Here is a 22,472-nt window from a genome sequence, read left to right as displayed (position 1 = left end):
AACTTTTGAATCATTGCCAATTAGCCTATGGCCAAGTGGCTATTCATTAACAGAGTTCAGTTGGTTGGTTCTCTTTTAAGGTCTATGTGTAGCAAGAAGAACGCAATCATGGGTTTTGTCGTGATGGTGGAAAACAATCGCAATGTCATCATAATCAGGGTGTTTTTGTGATTGTACATTGCTTCATTTTGTTAATACAATTTTACTGCGTACAAATTTACAGTTTTAATCCTAACAATGTGGTAATCTGGTCTGGTCCCAATTAGTTTGTATTAGAAAGACTCTGGTGTATAGGTATCTTCCTGGTGCCTACCAGGTTGCAATACTTAGTCAAACTATATCAAACTCTTACTTGGATATATCCAGCACTGGAGATGTGTAAGTGGAGGATGTAGCTGAAGGTCGGCGAGATGTTAAACTGCTGCCTTTGAGAGCTGTCTCGGCATTGCTGAGGGATCGGCTTTTGGTATAGTCTCTTGATTTACTAAAACAACAACATAGTTATAATTACTGTCTTCACTACAGGTTATAATGCCTTACTGGAGGCAGATACCTTGTGGAGTTCCTCAAGTATCAATATTTGACCCTTTAATTTTTACTATCTGCATAAACGACACCAGTTTAGTTTTACAACACTCCCAGCTTCATTCTTACTCCCTGATGACTTACAAATTCACGCTCACTTCAAAGAGGCAAATGAAACAATTGCATTAATAAAACAACATCAACAGAATTGTGGAGTGGGCAGCAAAAAAACTGAAACTAAACCCTGAAAAAACCAACCCAATCATCATTGGCCATGCAAGACTACTCAACCTACTGACCAAAACATATTTGACCAAAACATTTGAACTAACATAACTGTGCTACCATACCAAGACAAAATCATAAGTCTTGTTTTGACGAAACACAACACTCTTGACTGGACTGACACCGTGGTTAAAACCTGTAAAAGGGTATTTTTCACTGTCCACACACTGAAGAAAATTCAATGACTTTTACCATTTCATGTTGGACTTTTACTGATAAAGTCACTCCTGTTTCCCCACTTCAAACTGTAATACTGTGGTTAATGAAATGACTGTGGCTTTGACAACAAAACTGCAACGAACAAGCTCAAACTTACTGTACAGTGGAACCTCAATAAATCGAACCTCAATAATTCAAAATCATTGATAAATTGAGTTTTGTTTATTCCCCTTGAACTTCCTATCTGTTGCAATATTAACGAGAATCACCTTAATAATTCAAAGTGTTATGGTAGTTTCTGTCGTAAAAGTACCTCTATAAATCAAAGTTTTAGTCAAAAAACCTCTATAATTGGAAATTGTGCAATTGCCGCACCTCTATAAGTCAAAGTAATAGCAAGCTCTATTAAATCAAAGTTGTATGAGATTTGTTATGATTCAAAGCATTGATACTGTATTTTACTGTGTCTTTTTTCAACAGGAAATACCAATCCTTTATTCTGTCCAACTAGCTCCTGTTGCAATCTCCTGGGCTCATTTCTGCAGATGACTCATTTGTTTGTTTACTTCATTCCCTGCTCTAAAACCTTTCCACTGAAAAATAGCTATGAGCAGTAGAGTAGGTTCAAAAAAGAATCAGTTTGAAATTAAAACTTACAACAGTACTTCTCCCATTTTAACACGTTAGCTGCAGGCTACTCACCGGTGAGTGCTCTAGTTCCTTTCTGCCATGCTGAAGTTTACTGGTTAATGCTGACATCGCCTGTAGTTCCAGACAGTGCAGCTATCTGTGAGTGTTTCAGAAAAACTACGTCGACCCTCGTCGTAACGCAGCACATCACCGCACCTCATTTGCTACTCTGGTTTTAATAGATCATTTATAGTAATAGCATGCCGCTTTTGGAACTCTCTACCCTCCTATCAGGTGCATAGAATCCTATTCAGGACTGACGGGGGAGCTGAAAGTATACTACCTCAATCAGATAGCCGTGGATTGGCGAAATGACATATGATAGGCATAGGTGGGGTAGAGAGTAAAGTGTGTGAACACGTATGTTAGGGGCAGTCAAAATATTGCGTAACGCTTAAGGACGGGGGAGGGGTTAGGCTTAGCATTACAAGGATGGGGGAGGGGATTTTCAAAATCGTAACGGTAACGCACTTAAAATCATTTTTTGTGTCAAAATAAAAAAGTTATTTTATAAACAATCTTTTAGGTAAAATATTTATATCATAAGTTAACATTATTTTTTTTTTTTTTTTTTTTATTGGTCTGGAACTGATATTCAAGTTGCGAAACGTCTTACCAACTCATATCTCTGATCTTTCATTCATAGAAGACATAAAAAAAGTTTTCGGCTCAAGAAATCAGTATTTTCTATTCATATAACTAAATAACTGTCAACAATAAAATTACTCAGGAAGCCAGCCAAGGAATGTTATTTCCCTGGTATAATCTAATTTCCGTCTTTTGGACCATCTGTTTAATGCTGCCAACATAACTCTTTTCCTTAAAAAATTAACACCACAATTTAAGTAAGGCCTACCATACACGTTCCGGTTTTCCTTCAGTCCCGGACTGTACAGTCCTGGACTGAAGGAAAAACTGAACGTGTATGTCGATTCCTTCAGGCAGATCGTTGGCCGGACGGCCGGATGTGAAACTCATCAGGCCCGGCCTTGAGGCCGATTTGAACGTGTATGGCGAATCCCGCAGTCCAAGACAGTGCTGCTTCCCCCCTCCCACCACATTTTCAGCATTATCGCAGTGCATGTGACTTTTTTACTTCAATAAGCAAAGTATACCACAACAGGTAAGGAGGAAATTCAAGAAAAAACATGTAATGACCAACATTTAAGGTAAACTAAGAAGAGTACATATAGCAATAATAATATTTGCAAAAACAAATTAATTACTCAGGTAGAAAAAAGTAGCGAAACCATTAAAAATTTGAAAAAAATTAAGATTTTTGAAAGTAGGGAGTTTTTAGGGGTGAGGGTGTGTGATTTTCGGAAAACGCCTGTATATGAGTTTTGTAGAAAAATTAATTCCTGACCATTAAAGTCCTTTCAAATCTTCTATAGCTCTTACGGATTTTTAGTTAGGCTATAGCCGTACAAAAAACCGTGTTTAGTTGTTCTTAGATGTCCGCCATTTTGGATTTTTGGGAGGATTAAAATTTGAAAATGGGACATTTTGAAATTTTCTGGATAATTTTTAAGGTGACGTTTCACGCCCTTTTCAAATTTCAAGTTTCTAGCTCATCTAGCTCATCTAGTGGTTTAGAATTTGTATCTCTTGGTTATATATGCGGGAGTATAGGCCTAGTATTTAGAAGACCTATTGGGAAATCTGGCCCTGAGAGTAACATTTTAACATGAGAGAATATACATTGTATAAATAACTTTAATCTACACCCAAAACAAGAATGTAAAGTTTTTTTGTGCTCTTTAGGAGGTGCAAACATTTGTGGAGGAATCAATTTAAAATATTTTGCATGGAGATAACCATTTTCTTTGATACATAGAAATATTTTAGGATGGAATTGTTGCATTTATTTAACTAAGAAATAGATGCAGACAAAAATAGTTGTGGTTAAGTTCTTTAATTTTTAAAAATCATTAAGATTTTGTGTTCCTTTTACACACTAAAAAATGTCTTCTTCAAAATTAAGTTAAAATATTTACTTGCTTGTAACGTATCTAATAGTTAATACATATGTATATAGCACCAATTAGCATCTACATATTTTATGCATGCAATTTAATGTAAAGATGACAATTTAAACAAATAAATAGGTTAAAGCTAAAGTAACTTTAATAACATACGATTTTTTAGTCTTCCTTTTTGGATGATAGCAGCAAAAGTGTTTTTTGAAGTGATACTTCTTAAACTTGGCAACTTTAGCATACAAAAAGTAAAACATTCTCCATACTATTATTAACTCTTCCCTTCCAATGTCATTGATTAAATCGATCACTTGATCAACAGTCAAAGATCTTATTTCGTCACTAAGATCAAGAAGAATAAATAACACAGGTAAAGACATAGTGAGATGAGAGATGAATGACCGACACTACTACACCACTGACCCTGTGCAGTGTATGAGATCACCTGCATCAAGTCTGCAATCTTGCAACCTCAGCAATGCTCCTTCAGCACAATCAACTCCAACTCTGCATATCAACTGCATATCCAACTGCATACCATTGCTTTTTACAAGGTTACTTCTGTCAAACTATTACATATTTTTATTTATTTATTATCATCACGTTACATCAATGATTGACGGGTGATTTGTCATAAAATCCATTGTAACAAAACAACAATCATAACAATAAAAACTTAAAATTAATTATACATTTGTTAGGAAATCTTCCAGTGAAAACAATACCTTCTCCAGAAGCCATATCTTAAGTGTTTTTATTTTATTTCGATAAGCGATCAATTTCTTTTAATGTTGGAGGCAGCTTATTATGAATTTTGGGTCCCATATTGTGGTGATAAATTAAATAATTTTAGTCCATGTTGCATTGGTTTTATTAATTTTTGTATCTTGTATCATGGTTGAGAGGGGGCTGACTCTCCATCCATAAGTGTATCCAAGTTACTTGTGACCATCAGAGAAATATAATAAATATAAGAGCTGTATAAAGTGAGAATTTTGAATTGACCGAAATATTCTTGGCGATGTGTATCTGGAGGAACCTTGGCTATATGTCTAATCGCCCTTTTTTTAAGAATAAACACTTTTTAGCTTTCACTAGACGATCCCCATAAAATAAGTCCGTAATTCATAATTAAAGCGAAATAAGCATGATATACTGCAATTTGTGTGTCAAAATTTGTTGTATCTCTAATTACTTGCAACACAAATACAGCTGAATTAAGTCTTTTTGATACATTTTTTTTGTGAGTTTGCCAATTTAAATGTGAGTCTATTTTTATTCCTAAATAATCAACTGAATCTTGAGAAAGTATCAAATTTGAGTTATAATTTAGGGTGATCTCGTCTTTTATATTGGATGCAGAGAATTGTATCAGCTGTTGACACTACTAGGCCAAAAGCCGGGTCTAACCGGTATAGGACTGGCTCATACATGGGCACTGTGCACAAGTCAAAAACAAGTCACCAAAAAAACGTGCAATAATCACCACCAGGCCTACGCCGATTCTCCACTCTCCTAGGGGGTCGTTGCTGACTATGCAACTCAGGCTTTGTCATGACTATCCAATAGTTAAGCCCAGAGTGCCTAACAGTGAGCTACACGACAACCTGCCAATAAAAACCACAGCGCGAGTTATCACTAGGCGGGGTGCACTCGGCCACAATAATCCAATACACGACTCCAATGCCCAAGCTAACAACCGAACAGTTCACTCAGTAATAATACCATATAATAATACAAGTATACTATAGGCAGAGTGACTAAACCTCTATTAGCTGGTCTCAATAAATACCAAGCCAAACAAGCAAAGCTAATTGCCAATTGCACTACTATTAAATTATTAAGAGCTACTTAGTAGCGGAGAAATAAATATTAAATACTTTCCAAACACTAGATAAATATATCTTATATATATATATCTTATTAACGTGTTGGATTAATAAACAAGCTGTTCAGGTTAAATTAAAATCATAAAATGATTTACCAATAAAAACCCCATTACTACTACTACTGCTGCTATCAACGTTATATTAGTTAACTGGGCTTCTGTTAATAGGCTAATAAAATTAGCTACTAGCCAACAGGCCGCGTGCTTCCAACTACTCACGCCAAATCGTGCAGCCTAGGTTTTTCGGGCTGTCGTAACCTAACCGTTACGCTAGAAAAGTGGACAATAATTATGAGAGAACCACTTACGATCGTTGGTGAACATAGAAGAAGGAGCCTTGCCGAATCATCCCACTTCAGGGCTCAGTGCACAGTGCAGCCACCCCGCAAAACATAATAACTCTTCTGTTACTAATAATTATGACTGTTCATATGAAACTATAATGACTTCTACTACACTCGTCTTCCCCATAAAAAAAGTCCATATCATAAATTCAAAATTAACTCAACTTTTAAAATAAAATAAATTCACTTTCCAAAAAAATGCAACCAAAATTTCTTCTTCCCATTATCCATTAATAATTTTACAAGTCCAGCCTGTGAGGCTTTCGCACAGTCCGTCCAGACTTCCTCAGCGAGGGTGGTGGGCTGCACTGTGCTAGCGGCGACGCAGGAGTTGGCTGAGGCTGGGCTTGCCCTAGGCTCTCCCTGGGACTGGTAGTAGGCCTAGGTACAGGTGACATCATCAGGGGACTAGTTGGTCGATCCTGAGGGCGGGGGTGAATTCTTGGGTACTTGGGGTGATACAATGGGATCCTTGGGTGATACAAAAATCTCCTCCTCTTCTGCATACCGAGCTCTCAAGTGGTCTGCATGACAAAATCGGGGTTTTCCACCAATGACACTCACAAGATAGGTGACCGGACTTCTTTGTAGAATTATTTTGCCAGGAACCCAAGATATCTTTTCATTTCGGACAGTTTTGACATAGACTGCCTGACCTTCTGAGAAAAATCTGCTTCTTCCCCTAAGCCTATCAGCTGCATCTTTTTGTTCCCTATGTTTTTGATCAATGGATGACTGGAGATTGGGTTTTAACATAACCAACTGTGTACGGGGCTTCCAAGATAGGAACATTTCTGCAGGGGTTAAGCCAGTAACTGTATTTGGAGTGTTGCGGTACGCAAACAAGAAATTATCTAATTTCATTTGAAGAGTGGTACGCTGAGAACGCTGATGTTCCTCAATCACTTGACGCAAAAGGTTTTTCTTGACCTCCTGAACACTTCTCTCTGATGATCCATTTGAAGCAGCATGATACGGGGGAGTTAATGTGAACTTCACATTGTTGTTATGCAAAAAGGTTTTGAACTCTTGACTAGTAAAAGATCTTCCGTTGTCCGACACCAGTTCGACAGGCAATCCATACGATGAAAACAAGGTACGGAGTTTCTCAATAACCTTGGAAGAATTCATGGAACTCATGATAAATACCTCTAACCATTTAGAGAATGTGTCATTCAAAACTAAAAGTTGCTGTCTCGACTCTGGATCCTCCGCAAAGTCAATGTGTATCCTCTGCCATCGGGTTGATGTTGTAGGCCATTGCTGCAACGGTACTTTAGGTATCGAATTCCTAGTTAACTGACAAGCAGAACAAGAGGCCACCACGTCTTCAATCGACTTCTCCATGCCTGGCCACCAGACATAACTTCTCGCCAGCATCTTCATGCGTGTAACTCCCGGGTGTTGATCATGCAACATTTGAAGCACAGATGAATACAGTTTCTTTGGAATCACTACACGAGAACCCCACAGCAAACAACCTTGTTCCACGGACAACTCGTCCTTCTTCCTTAGAAAAATAGCTAGTTCCGGCTCAACAGAGCTCGTCCAGCCGTACATCACAAAATCTCGGACCTTCGAAAGAATTGGATCCTTATCCATCATTTTACCTATATGCAAGGCAGTAATAAGTGCAACGTCCTTGACAACACAGAAATTGTTCATCACTTCTGTAGACATATCTACATGTGAAACAAAATTAGCATCTAGCTCTATAGGTTCCGCTTCTGCTAAGGGTAGCCTAGACAACGCATCAGCATGAGGGACATCCACTCCCTTCCGGTACCTAACCTCCAAATCATATGCTGATAGAATCAAGGCCCATCTCTGCAGCCTAGCTGCCGCCATACTAGGAACGCCCTTTTTAGAGCCAAAAATAGCCGTCAACGGCTGATGATCAGTCTGTAAAATACAAAACCAACAGTCCTTCAAAACAATATGAGCCTTAACACCCTTAATTTTGCCCGTTCCAGGCTGAAAAACTGACCTAAATTTACTCTTCAATTTAGCAATATCCACATCAGAACTATTATCCATAGTGGCTTTACATGAAAACACGTTTTGCCAATCTAACCTCAACTGACCTAACCAGTTTCGGCCCAACAGAATCGGTTGACTCTTACTTTCTAAACTAACTACTGTCAAAGGCAAACTCGCCTGCTGATTATCATATTTAACATCGACATTCACTTGTCCCAGAACAGGTACATCATGACCTGAATAAGTAGTAAGTTTCACATTTGCTGGCCTAAGTTTGAGGTTAGAAAATTTTTCATAAAATATCTCAGAAGGACATATAGTCAAGGCACTGCCTGTATCTAGAATCATTTCTAAATATACATCATTAGCCACTAGGCCTACCTTATAGCCGTTGTCTGATCCTGATTTAAGGTTGTACAAACCTATCTCTGCCATTGGAACTTCTAGGCCTAGGCCAACCTCTTCCTCCACTTGATGGACCCCCATCCTAGGTGTCGACTTTTTACCATGGAAACTAGAAGATTTCTTGGCTTTACACACTTTCTTGAGATGACCTACTCTCTGACAACCGTGACACTTGTAACTGGCGAACGCACACGCACTAGGCCAATGACCCGCAGAACTACACCTCCAACAAGAGTTTCTAGAATTTTGATTTTCACTACTCCTATTCACGAAAGTTTTAGGCCTATTTTGACTTTTCACATTGATTTTCGCAATGTCCCCACGAGGTTGCCCAAATAGGCTTGACTGCGATTCGGCCTGTTCCAGCCTGAGCGCCAACGCATAAATTTCATCAAAGTCTAATTCCTCCGACAACAATTTTTGCCGGATATTTTCATTAGAAATGCCGGAAATCACCTTGTCCCTCAAAGCGCCTTTCAAAAAGGTACTAAATTTACACGAACTAGCCAAATGTTTTATTGAAACCACAAACTCTGCTATGCTTTCGCCCGGCTTTTGCACACGAGAGTAGAATACATATCGCTCCGCCACAACCAACTTCTTGGGCGCATAATGTAATTTCAACAACTCTGCAAGTTCATCATAGGTCTTGGAATCTACCTCTACCGGTGATAATAAATCGGAAAGTACCGATAAAGTCCTGGGACCAATAACTGTAATTAAAACCGACACCTCTTCTCTTTCTTAACATTGTTCGCTTTGAAGAAATGTTTCAGGCGCAACAAATAGGGCACAATGTCCTCCTCACTTGGATTAAATTCCGAAATCCTGCCAACACTAATACTCACCATTTTTAATCATCTCAACTCTAATAACGCACTAAAACAAATTTTATCGCGTACTACCCTAACTATGATAAAAAGGTTTACTACCGACTGCGCCAAAATGTCGTAACCTAACCGTTACGCTAGAAAAGTGGACAACAATTATGAGAGAACCACTTACGATCGTTGGTGAACATAGAAGAAGGAGCCGTGCCGAATCATCCTACTTCAGGGCTCAGTGCACAGTGCAGCCACCCCGCAAAACATAATAACTCTTCTGTTACTAATAATTATGACTGTTCATATGAAACTATAATGACTTCTACTACACGGGCCTCAGAGTTACCGGTTATATAATTAACTCTTGTCACAACGCAAAATAATATCTACTAGAGTCAATAAAATCTCACCACTAGCGGGTCTCTAACCAACTCAACACCAACACTTGGCACTCTCACACCACCAACGTACTCTGACACCACTGTCACTCGTACCCGACGACGCACCAGACACAAGCTTACTATTCGGGATCCACAACTCAAATGCCCGTCCTAGGCTATCCTGAAAATCTAGGATACCGGAGGCTTATCAGAACTGATAAGCCGGGTCAAAGGGCGCTAGCTTGCTTCGCCGCTGCCGCTTGTTGATGTCAACAATAGGTGCACGGCCAAATAGCAAATATTTACTCCCCTAGGAAAAATAACTCGTTACACCCCTCACTTACATAGGGATGAAAAAAAAGAAAACGGCCAAATGAAAAAAATCTTTAACATTAACTAAAACAAAACAACTTCCGGCCACTAACCCAATAGTGAATCCTACACCACAGGTCTCAAAACTCAAAACAAAGAAAAACTCTTCTACTAGCCACTACCAGCCAACATGGTGCTGAATTTTTTGGCATAAGGAACCAGACGGGGAAGGGCTGGCTCCATTGCAAGGGCCTTCGGGGTCTTCGTCACCAATTTTGACACTGTCTATGCGGCCACCATGGCCAGAACAGTCATCATCCATGCCCATTCTTACTACCTCTGTCCCACATGTCACCAATCCGAGGTCTCGGATGACATCCATACCCAGAATCATATCCGTAGTAAGAGTGGGAACGTACAAGTCGTTTCCAATCCACCGTCTTCCCGCAGCTCCTCCTGCCAACCGAAACGAATACTGGGCCCTCGACAGTGACCCATCTGCAATCCTTAGAGGAGCGGGTTTCTTAAAAAGCTCTACCCCAACACTAGTTTGAATTCGATAAATAATTCTTGTTAAATCTAATAAAAGTAAACAGTGAGTGACCTGACATGGATGCTTTACATACCTTTTACTTCATGAATAATTTAATTGTAACACTTTAACTAATAAATAAATAAATCACTTTATACATGTTATATAAATGAATAGTGTCAAAGCATAAAGAAATAAACATGAACTAAAAAAAATCAATTTTTATTTTTCTCCTGTTGATTGTAACAACACGTATATTGCTATTTAAGAATTTTTTTACTAACAAGTTCGCTGCAGCCCATTGATGGAGACAGGCGTAGCCCCAGTGCGACGCAGCCCACAGCGTTGAATAATCACGATTGCCGGGTAATTGGTTTTCAAATTTCGGTCTGATGGATAGCAAATAACGTGCGGTGACGAGAATCAACGTAGTTTGCTTAAACACCCACAGATAGCAGCACTGCTTGGTCCCATTGTACAGTATTGCCAATTGCAGGGAGGAAAACAGGATAAAAAGTTGATTTTTAAGCTTGCCAGACAGGAAATTTACTACCAACCTACACCACGACAAAAAGCATGTCACACATGTCTACACGCTAACACCTTCGACCGACGCTAGAGCAAAAACGAAGATATACGAAAGGCATTGCCGAGCGTTCCCGATCAGGAATGGCCGCATACAATATGTTTTTATCTACAGTATACTTAACACTCTAACTGCAATTATGCCTAGTTAAAATTGATAACTATTGTAGTTTATGCTGTTTCAGGGAGTCGAATAAAAAAGATGATCAAGACTACACAGTTAATTTTTCCCCTGAATCTGAAAGTGATGCCGAGAGTGAGAGTAAGGCAGAGGAGTTGAACCTAAGTAAATTTAGTAATTTAACACACTCACTATAGAGGACCAACACATTTCACTAAAAGTGAGACACATTGTAGACATAGGACATGTTATGAAGCAGCTAGAAAGCATAGGGCCTAGGAGTAGTAGTAGAGCCGTATTGTAAAAACTAATTCTGCTGTACCATGGATAAATGCAAATACTGTACCACAGAGAAAGCTTAAATGGGCTATTTGCAACATTGTTTTATTATTGTGACAACTGTGATAAGGAATTTGCAGCAACTTCTGACCCTGTTGACCGGAAAAAGGAAGTAAACGATGCTCTTGTATGGGGAGCTTAATCTGCGATAAGTTTTCAAACGTATTGTTACTGTTTTACAGATGGCTTTGACATGCTGAGAAAAATTTACTTACGAGTGTTGCCGCGATCATGAATGACGATAACATTATTACTGATATCACAGCAGCATTTACTTATGGGTGTTTCTGTGACTTTTAGTGAAGACCATGATATTGCCAAGTTGCCGCGATTGTGAATGACAATCACGATATCTCCAAGACTGAAACATTTACTAACGGATGTTGCCGCAACTTTGACGATCATCGATTTACATAAATTACGTAAAAATAAATTATTTCCCAGTAGGCCTTCACAGGCCGGCCGTATAGAGCCGTAGGTTGGAAACCACTGGTCTAAATCACAATATAAAATATTAATATTTCTACAACTTGTTATTTATAAAAAAGAAATCAAACTTACCCAAGTGAAGAGGAATAGGATTCATTGGTGTCACTTTTATCTCGAGAGCTGGTGTAAGAATCATCAAGTCCAGAAGTTGACCGGTATGATGAAGTATAAGTGCTCCTGAGAATGAAATTATACCAGTTAAGCCTAAGACATACATTAATTGTAAAATGCCATTTCAAAAAATAGATATCAAAACATCATTACTGATCAGTTTCTATTAGTTCCATTTTTGAAAATTCAACCAACTCAACCAGTCAATGCTAAGCCTTACCTTACTCAAATCAAATCATCTTTATTTTACTCAAAGTAATCTGTATAATAACGTGATGTTTTCTAAGAATACAGGGTGTTTTTAAGAATACCGGGATTTTAAATGGTAATTGCTTGGATTCTATTCAAGGTAACTAAACGTTTTATACGTCAAATTGAAGCTAAAGTAACTAAGTTTTGTTTCCCGTGTAGCAAGGGAGGAAACTTTGACCTTGGCATGCGTAAAACAGGTGCGGGGTGATAGGCCGCTATTGTGACTCATACGCCTGACGCAAGTGGCCAGTACGACGTACGGCGCAACAGAAGGCTCAGAATGTAATCTGTAGTTCGCAGAGTTTGTATCTATTTCTAAATTAAACTAAATTTAAATCTATTTGATGATAAAGAAACTTGAAGCTGGTTTAATGAGTTACGTGGCTCCGGAGTGTTTTGTAAAGACATTCACCTGGCCAGCTAAACCAAGCGATGACATAATCAAAGAAATCCGACAATTCTAGATCAGAATCCCGAAAGAATCGATTGCCCGACGAAGTCTCCAGTTTAACAAACCTAAATTGGTCACTTTATGATGCTATCTATAAAAGATAGAGTTTTTGTGCCGAAAAAGATTCAGTTAAGATCGCCCTAAATGTAAGGACTATGCCAGTTTTACGCTCATATAAGATTGATGAAAATCTGAATTTTATTTAATCATTCCAAATTGTATGAAAGAATGAGAAAAAAACTTTTTTCTTTTCCCTTCAATTTGACGCTTAAATTGTTTAATTATCTTGAATAGTCCCCGAGCAACGACCGTTTGAAATCCCGGCATTCTTTTAAAAACACCCTGTATAAATTAAACAAAACAAATAATATAACCACTAAAATTCAACAGAACAGTATGTCTTAATTTTATCGGCAACTTTAAGAATCTTTTATAGTATAGGGCATATTCTACTTTACTATTAGTAGGCGTTTCACCGCTCTCCTAAATTGGTCGGTGTTCAGGTCCACTTTAAAGGATTCAGGCAGCAGGTTAAAGAACTTAAATATAGTTATAAAAAAGGTATCTTTAAAGGAATTTTGTCCTGTGTTTATGTAGTTGAATATTGTTCCTATGCCTGAGAGTGTAACTGCATTTTATGGCATTGCGGTTGAAAAAGATGAAAATATCTTTAAAAAAGACGGACAACCAAAGACTGTGTATGGATGGAAATGTAAGAATTTTGTGTTCCTTAAAGAGAGGCTTGCAAGAAGTGCAACAAGATATTCTAAATGTACCTCTTATATCTTTATTCTGAAGACAGAAAACAAACTTTGTTCTAACACTCTCACAGTCCTAGACTGCGACTAAATACGACAATAATGGATAAATCAGTCCATAATGGGCACTCATGGTCACACAAGAATTGGTAGCTTACTTTGAAAGACCTCATATTACAAAAGTTCCTGAGCTTTAGGGCTCTACAGTATATGGCCATAAAAGTTAAGCTATCCAAGACCAAATCAAGAAACTTGGCAGTGGTGCCAAGTTTCACGAAGAGATCACTTTGTCGCCAAGCGAAATAGTCAGCGGAGCTTGTTTTTTTTGAGCTGTTGATATTGAATTGGAGCATTTTTATTTTTATTACAGTTTAGAAGAAGCTTGTTGCTTTGAAACCATTGTGAGAACCCTGTTGGAACTCTAAAATGCTAATAATGTCTCTAGATGAGCCACAACCCTGGCTGAAACACTATGCCGTACTCTGAGACGGGTGTGACGTGCAATTTCGACCTCGGACAAAATTGTACTGTAAAGTCCAGGGTTAGTAGTAATAATTAAGTTTAAATATTTGGGCTCAGATATGGTCGTTAAGCATCAGCTTTAAGTAAATGACACAATTATCACTGCCCGAGTTAAACTTTAATCTAAACAAATTAGCAAATTTCCAAAATAATTGGTGTTGATTTTTTAAGTGAAACACTGGTTGTAACGAACTGAAATTATTAACTTTGAAAACAAAACAAATCTTTACTTAATGGGTATACTGTGTTTTACTTTAGGATGTAATCCAAGATGCTTAAAATAAACTAAATCAATAATTTCACGAGTGCAGGGGCTATTTCGCTCTTGGTCCTAGTGTATGACGCTACCAGAGTTACTCCACTGCTGGCTTATTACCGGGCTATTCTGCTCCAGGCCTAAGATTCTCTACTACAAGGGAGAGATGTTGCTGACTATTCGCCTAGTGGTTGACTGACTGTACGCTGTCTTGAGCAGTATTTATAGGGGTCGCGGCACTAGCTCAGTGCGTGGCCGCTCGGCTAACTAATGACCCTGCGCGGTCCACTTGAAATCAAATGAACGCTCGTTTTCTGATGTCCTAATATTTTTACCATTACACTGGGACCCCTTTTATAACATTGGAACAGACTATTAAGTAAACTAAACATAGCTCACCTTTCAAATTAAAAAAAAAATTTGAATTAAATAGTAACTTTGACCAAGGCTGAAAAATGTGGTATTTTGGAGGCAGGCTGATGTTTTCAGTGAACTAACACAAAGGGTCACCTTGTATTTTAAAATGAGGAGAGTAAAAAGAAGAAAAAGTGGTACTTATATTAAAATTGGATGTCCTTTTATAGTCTATTAGGTGTAGGCCTGATCAACAATAGGTAGATATATTATTTAAAAGCTTTATCATTTAGTTATTATCATTTAATTTTTATTTCTTACAAAGGTATACTGAACTCTGTGTCGTTTACCTGACATTGTTCATTCAAATTTACGAGGAGGTGTTGTATTTTTTACCAACCCTGCAGCATTTACGGTCAAAATATATAAATTATAGACATTCATGTTACAATATTTAACTGGTCCTTGATTTTTTTAATAAAACAAAAATTAAAGGCTCATTTTAAAAACTACCTAAGAATAGAATGTTTAATGTATAGATTTGATATTACTAAAAAATATATAAAAAATGTTAAGACTGCATTTTATGTTCATCTATTCTGTGTTTCTGTCATGTTTTGTTGGTTGTTGGTTGCATTGGTCAAAAGTCCTTTACAACCAAAGCGTTTACACCAGAGTTAGGAACACGAGTTTACGATTCAAATATACTTTATTTTGCTTGTAAATAAAGGCATTTTAAATTATTTATTAAATATAGGCCTTTTTATTTATTTATTAAAGATCTTTTTATTTATTATTTATTTATAACAAATGTTCCTAAAAAAACAAGAAACAATACTTTTTGAACAAACACATTTTGATGTTGGAAATAGTTTTTTAGTGTTTACAACAACTACAACTTCCCACCAGAAGTCGGTAAAGATCAAAGGGTGTTCCAAACATTAGGAAACATTTAACATTTGTTTTTGGACCAAATGTATCTGTACTCCTACGCTGTTCACAACACTTCCCTGCTACTCACGGTGCTTATCCACCACCACTTCACTACCCCCCAACCGAAGAGCACTGACCTCCTGTTCTCAGGAATGGTGATGTTTCCAACAAAATCAAAGAAAAGTGCACTATCTGTTGTAAACTTTTATTTTAGAAACAAGTGTTACCAACAAAAAGTTCCAAACATTTTGTTCCAAACTCCGGTGTAAACGCAGCTTTACAACTGACAACAATCTATATTCAACTTACATTATCTGAACTGGATAAATATTACAAAGTACAAAGCAACAAGTGGGAAATGAAGGTGTTTAGTATCAGTATCAATTAAGGACTTGAAATGTGCTTGAGTACTTGGAGTGAACAATTGTCTGGGTTTCAAGTGTCGTGTGATTGAAGAGAATCTGACTGATATTAAGTCATTCATCTTCACATCTGACAACTTCATTGAAAACATGCTTTCATATCATTTTTTACAATCCTCTCATACATTTGTTACAAACAACACATTTTAAACTTTTTTTTTAAGGACACTTTTTAGTGTCCTTAAATATCCTATTAATTGGAAAATTGGTGTCTTCCAAAACTTCCTGTGTTAAAATTAAAATATATTACACCATCCACACACTTGGATATTCCAAACAGTCCAAAGCCCAGTACAATAAAAAAATTGAAATTCGTATTTTGAAAATGATATTGATAAGGTACTACAATAATTGGGATCACAATTGAATAAATTAACTAAAAATGGAAAAAGTAGTGACAACAAAGTAACTTAGATACAACAAATGTAAATATTCCCCCTCCTCCTCCTTCTTCTTAGCCTGAGACCAGTAACACTGGATAAGCTGCGCCCAAAGTAATTTATATATATTTACAAAGGCTATTTACAAAACTTCCAAGGTGGAGTTATACGTGTTCCACAGATAGCGTGGACAATGGTCTAGTGTTATCGAAGTTTACTTCGAAAAACTCTTTCAAACTATAGTAGGGCTTTTCTCTCATGAGGCTCTTAAAGATTTGAGGCAAACTTGTTACCCTCAAGCTGCTTGATTATGTCAGGGAGATTATTGTAGAGCTTTAGGGCCTAATTTAGGGCTTCTAGCTTTAGGGTTTCTTCCGGTTGTAATGAGAGTCGTGTCATCGGCAAATCTTAAGGCCCTTCCTTCCAACTCTAGGTTGTTTATGGCCACTAGGAATAAAACCGGTCCCAATACTGAGCCTTGGGGCACGCCATGCTCAACTTTGAGTGCCTCGGACATTGCACCCCCACGGGAGATATTTTGATGACAGTCGTCCAGGTGCGAAGCAAGTTTCGAGAGGGCCTTGTCTCCCCAACCGTAACCCTTCAGCTTATCTAAAAGGATCTGATGAGATACAACATAAAAAGCCTTCGACAAATCTTACAGAGTCAAGGCCACAGACTCAGTAGCTTCAAAAGCGTCTTGTATTACCTCTGTTAGGTCTGAAACTGCAGTAACCATGTTGCAGGTCTAAAAGCAAGTTGTTCTGTTCAAGATAATCTACTACCTGGCGCTTCATAACAGTTTCAATATCTTTAGTTAGGTATAATGGATATAGGACGGTAACTGGACATACTGGAAGCATCGCCTTTCTTAAAAATAGGCACAGTACGTGAGACTTTCCTGCTCTTTGGAAAAATTCCAGCTTTCAGGCATAGGTTTATGACTCTGCAAAGTGGAAAGGCAATACTGCTGATTATGGATTTAAGAATAGTTGCATTCATTCCGTAAATATCTGGACTTTTTGAGGGTTTTAGTTTATGGACAATTGCCTAGAGTTCATCAGGAGTTATATCCCTCCAGCAAAGCAAAGTTGGTCCATGCGTTCTGGTTGGGTGAGTAGTATTCTGGGGGGATTGGTCGAAACTATTTACAATATTTGAGACACTGTTTAGAAGAAAACAATTGAATTCATCCGGACTAGCTTTACACTTTGATGTAAGGGGCTAGCTGGTATCTCTGTTTTTGTTTACCAAGTTCCAGAGTGCCTTGCACTGATTTAGAGAGCAGTCAATACTTTGGGCATTAGCAATTTTCTTAGCCTCGTCAACTTTCCGCCTATACAGTTTTTTGGCTCTAGTATAGAGCGATCTAAGGTGAATTATGGCTACCTTACAAGTTTCTAGCTGTTTCTAGCAATAGTTAGGTGTTATTTTGACCTAGACAAAGTAAAAAAGTAAAAAATAGCTTGCAGTATATGAATCTAGCTTTTAATTCACTGCACATTTTTTAAATTTTATTTTAAATAACGTTTATTGGCTAGTTGACTTACTCATGAGTCTTAAGGTCATTTTACAATTTGTTATACTTAATGACAAACAGCTAGCAAACTTCAACTAATTGGTTTTACATTACCCATCATCGGTTCCAAAAGATTGGAACTGATGACAGGTGATGAAAAACCAATTAGGAGGGTTGTAATGTAAAACCAATTGTGAGGAGCGAGCAGGTAGGGAGCGAGCTCGTCTAGTGGTTAGAGCGCCGGACTTCGGTCCAAGAAGTCCCGGGTTCAAATCCTGCCAATTCACCAATGGATTTTATCTAAGTGATAATGCCGCAACCCCTAGGTCTAGCCTGAAATAATGTGAAAAACAATCCCAGGCTCGTGCCTAGCTTCCTAGGACAAAAAAAAATGTAAAACCAATTAGTCAATAATGCTGTTCCAGGGCGAATACAATGAATTCTAAACTTCAACTGGCAACATCGTACAACCATAAATGCATGAATGTGGCTGAAGACTGGACCAGACATGTGCCAACACTAATACAACAAAACCAGTTGATTAAATGTACCTACTGCAATCCCAGTCAGGCTTTGAGAATGGCGTAATGACGTCAGAACATAAAAACATACGTGTGAAGTATGAATATTTTAGGACCTGCTTGTCACATAAGATCCTATGTATACACAGTTTGAATATGTCTTTGTTTCCGTTTTCAATGTTAAGAAATATCTAGGTGATCCTAGATTCCAGAAGAAAGAATCCTTGCAAAGAGATCTCTGGTAAAACGCAATGTAACTCTGATCAACTGAGTTTAACACTGTTTTAATTCACATTGTTTGTACAGCCTGGCCACTTTTTCAAAATTGAAAAATAATCTCCAGGATCTTCTGTTGGCATATCCACTCTTCTCTACTTACCGAAGATTTCTTCACCATCCCACAGAACATTGTAAGTAGTCATTTTAAGTAGTAAGTAGAAGCAAAAGCTTTCTTGTTTGAGTTTGTCAGTTGTCACTAATTGTCAGTTTGTGCATGGGTTTCACCCTGCTTTGCTTTGTTTTGCTTTTACTCTCTCTTTTTTTTTTTTTTTTTTTTTTTTTTTGCCTTAGTGTTTTGTTGCTTGAATCCTTTTAGACGGCCTGCCTTTTTGTCACTTCTTGTTTATATTAGAATAAGAATTTGACGTGCCCTATTGCATTGTTTTGCTTAGTGGAATTAAGAATTTTGATTTTGATTTTCTGCCTTAGGGAGCTTAGGCCTACAGAGGATTGCACACATTAGTACGATGAGGCAGCAAGAGTTCAGAAGTTTTCATCAAAATAGTTACCGTACCGTACTAAAGAAAAAGGAAACTGTGCTTGCTGATATTCATATTTAAGACTACCATATAGTTTACCACCACCCTAAGTAGTCTTAGTGCCGTCCTATATCAGTACGGAAATCACTAGTTTAACCAAACAGCGATCTAAAAGCAACATTCTCTTAACTTTGTTCACTGCCTCTTAAACACACTATGAACGACTGCAGCAACAGTATTTGGATTGCATCAGCATGAACGGCTTGAAACAATAAGTAACAACACCGTACAAATGTTATGACTAACTTACTCCCTCCATGCCTTAAGTACAGGCTATAATCTACGTAAAAATACTTTTCTCCGTTCATGTACTGGTGATGGACTTAAATTTTGGTTGACGCCTATCACAACAGATAAATGACAGAACACAATTCATACTTGGCAGGAGTGTCAGTTTACCCTCAAATAAGTGTCCTATGAACCAGTATATGAGGATATTATAGGTTTATTCGTAAATTGGAGTCTGTCAGACTTATTTATTTTGTAGCTCTTAAATATCAGTCTATATCACTTACCGGTAGGTAGATGTTGAGAGGGGCGAGCGGTAGGATGAAGAGTATGCTGAGGGAGAGTAAGAAGAGCCATATCTGGACTCTGAGTGATAGGAACGGGTCACACTAACTGGCATTATGCCTCTGAATTCCCTGAAACAAAAATTAATTTTATGAATAGGGTATTTGTATAGAAAAGTTAGGCCTACAAGTTTACGAGTAACTAACTAGCCCACTTTTAGAATACCAATTTATCTGTGGGTCTACAAAATTTAGTCACGGTATGACTGGTTTCCTACGCGTACTCCCTCTGTGCGAAGAGCATGGAGTGCAACAGAGGGGTAATAGTCAGACGGATTTTAACTACATATTGTTTCACACACAGTTAGGTATCTTCTGTGTGGAAGAAATTAAATGGGAGTTCACAACAAAATACATCCAGAAACGTGACAATTAGGTATCAATATTTTTTAATATTTGCTTGGGATTTCATTTTAGGCTTAAGCAAATATTAAAACTGCCTAACTTGCTAACTTAAATTTTGAACTTTGTTGTCTAGCAGTTCTTTGAAATATTACTTAAACAATATTTCTATTTTTTGCAAATAATAGGTAGGCCTAAGGTATATGAAATTAGTAGGCCTGACTTAAATCAGCACACCTTGAAAAGACGATTAGGGCCTACAAGTAATATAACTTAACCCATAAAAACAGCAATTTGGCTTGTTGTTCTTGATCGGAGTAGCCTATAAGAACTCATGTTTGATCATAGCTTATATTTTAGCAAGTGACTGTTGAAAAAACCACGCTTAAGTGAGCAACTCTATTGAGAAGTAAGGAAAATGAAATTATGCGACATAATGGGCACTGGGCACTGTGCTGAGAGGTCTGTGATAGCCTTCTTGAGAAAAGAGAGTAACTTAGCCAAAACCCAGCATTAGGTGGAGATGTTGGTAGATTGCTTAGGTGTATGAATTTCGCCTTAAACATAGGCTACAGTACAGTAAAATTGCAAAACAAGCCAAGTGTCTTACACTCACTTAACCCTCCGAGTGTCCATAGTTTAGGCCTTAATGTCCGCCTATTTTTGGCGCATTTGCAAGGTTTTACTAAAACGGATCTGAGAAGCTTAAAACAATGTTAATTCTACTGTTCTATATACCATTTTGTTTGGAAAATCATGGGCTTCAATATTATACATAAAACATAAGGAACATTTGTTTCAAAAAATTTTTTTAGGTAAAAAAGAAATATTTTGGAAAATTAAAAAAAAAAAAAAATAAGTTCGCGCTCAATGAAATTGTATAAATTATAGGCCTATAAATATTTGAAAATAGCCACTTTGTTCTAAATTTTATGAGGATTACAAATATATAATAATATAAGGAAGTAGATTTGCAAATAAATAAGTTATGGGCAAAAAACAGATTTCAGTACATAGCGTTTAGCTAAGAATGCATAGCCTAACCATAGCTAGGAATCTGGCTGATAATTTACATCAATATCACTACCTACTTCTTCAGGATCATCTACCAGCCCTTCAAAATCACTTAAATCTTCTTATAATGCACCACGTATATCACTACTTTTGATTTTTAACACTAAAACAATGATAAACGTAATAAAACACATCAGTCATCGGTCCGAGGGTAACCTAGCTATTTACAAATACGCACGTCATCTGTCTGCTACAATTACGATCGGCTCAGAGAACATAAAGCGCTTAGAGACAGACCTCTGGAGAAAGCGTAGAATATAACGAAAAGAACGATACCTAACTCGATCCAGTTCAATCCGATTCAGTTAGTCATAGAGCCTTCGCCGTAAACGATGTTCGTGCGTCGAAAAATCGACGCATGACACTGACGCTCGGAGGGTTAAAATACATTGGGCCTAAGACTAGGCTTACCATACTTATTTTTGGCATTATAAAACAAGAACTCGATTGAACAAACCTGTACTACCTATTTTTAACTTAAATTTTTAAAATAAAAGTTAAATAATAGCATATTTGACAAATAGCTGTTAAGGCTCAATCAAAGTCAAGTTGGTTAGGCCTAGCCTATTTAACTTAAAAGGAACTTTGACTATTAATCAAACCTGAAGATTAAATTTAGTGATTAAGGCTAAAAGCAATGTTATTTTTCACATGGCAATAAACAAGGGAGCATCGATTTAAGCAATTGATTGACATGTGCAATAAAAACTTAATTTGTGAAACTAAATACCTGAACCATTTATCAGGTCGAGTTCCTAGTCTCAGGAAATTTATCCAGTTGCCAGAGTTGTGTTCTTGTCAACATTCACCTTGATTATCAAGGACAAACTTGAGTTGTATTATTTAGAATACAACAGTAAGTTAACTTATTGGTTTAAATAAGTAATAACTTTAAAAAGAGCAAATATCCCCTACTTCTGACACGGATTTTCTTAATGAGTAATGAAAATCAATCCTATTATTTATATCGCACTAGCAGACTACACGATAACCTAAACCCCAACACAAATGTAAACATTACAGTTATCGAGACACAATTAATTCATTTTCCTACTTACTTAGTGTTGACTATCCAAGTGAAATGGCCTTCACATCTCCCCCTAACGATAACTTGTTTTTAATTCCCTCTTGCCTCTTTCAAGAGATGTTTAGTGGTAAAGGGTTACCTACATCCAAATTAAGAAAAGTGACGTCACTTTATCGAAAATAGGTATTGTTTCTTGGCACTGACATCTCAGACATGCGCAACACAATAAAATGAAAAGAAACTAAACAATCACATCATTAGTTTTTGGAAAAAATTCACTGGAAAAATATTCATTAGCTATGTAAGCATTATAGTAAAAAATC

The 22,472-nt window shown here is 37.3% G+C and overlaps 1 protein-coding gene across 1 annotated transcript in view; it reads right to left on the bottom strand.

Annotated features, from left to right (window-relative positions):
* LOC128997864 (ubiquitin carboxyl-terminal hydrolase 2-like) overlaps window positions 1–21,870 on the bottom strand; it is a 65,823-nt gene extending 43,953 nt beyond the window's left edge. Inside the window, exons 1-4 of the mRNA XM_054423637.1 lie at window positions 21,853–21,870; window positions 19,650–19,778; window positions 11,910–12,014; window positions 353–484 (exon numbers count right to left, since the gene is read on the bottom strand). Coding sequence (XP_054279612.1) covers window positions 353–484; window positions 11,910–12,014; window positions 19,650–19,762 — 350 coding nt within the window. The 5' untranslated portion in view covers window positions 19,763–19,778; window positions 21,853–21,870. The remainder of the gene's footprint in view (window positions 1–352; window positions 485–11,909; window positions 12,015–19,649; window positions 19,779–21,852) is intronic.
* Between the last annotated feature and the right edge of the window lie 602 nt (window positions 21,871–22,472).

Source organism: Macrosteles quadrilineatus, unplaced genomic scaffold, assembly GCF_028750875.1.
Source record: "Macrosteles quadrilineatus isolate MER2022 unplaced genomic scaffold, UCM_ALF_1.0 Scaffold_7__1_contigs__length_78375512, whole genome shotgun sequence".
Classification (NCBI taxonomy): domain Eukaryota; kingdom Metazoa; phylum Arthropoda; class Insecta; order Hemiptera; family Cicadellidae; genus Macrosteles; species Macrosteles quadrilineatus.
The sequence above is the reverse complement of the archived record's forward strand: the minus strand, read 5'-3'. Positions and strand labels throughout refer to the sequence as shown.